The sequence below is a fragment of the Sturnira hondurensis genome, unplaced genomic scaffold, assembly GCF_014824575.4.
Source record: "Sturnira hondurensis isolate 20B ecotype Veracruz unplaced genomic scaffold, ASM1482457v3 Scaffold0016806, whole genome shotgun sequence".
NCBI lineage: Eukaryota > Metazoa > Chordata > Mammalia > Chiroptera > Phyllostomidae > Sturnira > Sturnira hondurensis.
The window spans coordinates 17276-19070 of record NW_028089437.1 but is presented as its reverse complement, the minus strand read 5'-3'; the positions used below and the strand labels follow the sequence as shown (position 1 = coordinate 19070).

The 1795-nt window shown below is 40.6% G+C and overlaps 1 protein-coding gene across 1 annotated transcript; it reads left to right on the top strand.

Moving 5' to 3' along the window:
* The first annotated feature begins 488 nt into the window (after positions 1–488).
* LOC119001568 (olfactory receptor 4A5-like) lies at positions 489–1439 on the top strand. The gene has a single exon (XM_037066975.1). The coding sequence runs from the start codon at positions 492–494 to the stop codon at positions 1437–1439; it is 948 nt and encodes a 315-aa protein (XP_036922870.1). The 5' UTR covers positions 489–491.
* The last annotated feature ends 356 nt before the right edge of the window (positions 1440–1795 follow it).

Genomic DNA, 1795 nt, shown 5'->3' with positions numbered 1-1795 from the left:
TTTTGGTGCTTCATTAATTATAGTATAAAGGTTCTCACCATGAATATTACCTACTCAGAGGACTGATGTCATGCGATTTTATCCAGACAGGTTTTGTTTTGGAACCACCAGAGAGTTAAGTCACTGCTGACTTGTGTGTCCAGGACTGACAGTTTAAATAAGGCTCTATTAAAGATATGACAGGCTGTGGGGCCTTTGATACTTTCTCTGTTGACAATCTACTAAGATTTAGGGGGTAAACCTCTTCCTTGTAGCCAAAACAAGACCATCTCCGGAGAAAAAGAATTATCAAGGGAAGGTACAATAGGCTATTCGGAAGAAGTCATAGATGTTCAGCAAACCTTTATTGTGTGTAAACCCCTGTAGAAAATAAAATAATGAATAGGTACAGCAAGATATAATGGATGTATTCATAGTGTGTTCACAATTTCATTACAGGTCCCTTCTCCTGACTTGCTCCTATTCTGGAAATGGGCTTTAGAGAAGACTAAATGGGACATAGTAACAATGTGACAGAATTTGTCCTCCTGGGCCTCACTCAGGATCCTGGGGGCCAAAAAGCATTATTTATCATATTTTTGCTCATTTATCTTGTGACTATGGTGGGCAACCTGCTCATTGTGGTGACTGTTCTTGCCAGCCCCTCTCTGGGCTCCCCCATGTACCTCTTCCTTGTCTATCTGTCACTCATGGATGCAGCATATTCAACTGCCATTTCACCCAAATTGATCATAGACCTACTCTGTGGTCAAAAGACAATTTCCTTCTCAGCTTGCATGGGACAGCTCTTTCTGGAACACCTTTTTGGAGGTGCTGAGATCTTCCTTCTGGTGGCCATGGCCTATGATCGCTATGTGGCCATCTGTAAACCACTGCACTATATAACCATCATGAATAGACAGGTTTGCATCCTGCTGCTGATAGTGTCCTGGGCTGGAGGTTTTGTTCATTCTCTGGTTCTACTTCTCTTTGTGTACAACCTCCCCTTTTGTGGCCCCAATGTCATGGACCACTTTGGCTGTGACATGTATCCACTATTAGAGCTTGCCTGCACTGACACCTACTTCTTAGGCCTCACTATGGTTGCCAATGGTGGAGCAATCTGCATGGTCATCTTTATTTGTCTACTAACATCCTATGGAGTCATCCTAAGTTCCCTTAAAACTCACAGTCAGGAAGGGAGGCGCAAAGCCCTGTCTACCTGTCGTTCCCACATCATGGTGGTTGTTCTCTATTTTGTTCCCTGCATTTTTATGTATGTTAGACCTGTTTCTACCTTATCTGTTGATAAATTCATAAGTTTGGCTTATACTGTTATTACTCCCATGTTGAATCCTCTAATATACACTTTGAGAAATTCAGAAATGACAAATGCTATGAAAAAACTTTGGTTTAAGAAGTTAGCTCTGGGCAGAATGAGAATGCTTCATTCATATTGAGCATGAGAATGTGTCATTCTATCTATACTTGTTAGTAATTCAGAAGCAAGAAATAGGCGGTGCATTCTAACAATGCATGACTTAGTCACCTAGTGAGTTCTCTTGGGATGCTTTTCTTTATTCATACAAAGATGACAGAAATAGAACAAATTATCCTTTGAGGTTAGAATCAATCTAATACAGAAGTTCTGAAGAATGAATAAAAGGCACAGGTATTTTCTCTATTATTAGGAAAAATAAACTAAGTTCACCTTGTAAGTTTTCTTTATAGTTCAGTTACAGTTGTCCTGATTTTTTCCACATTGCTCTCCCCTGCCCCTTACCAACAACCGCTACCTCCTGCAGTCAATGCCTTC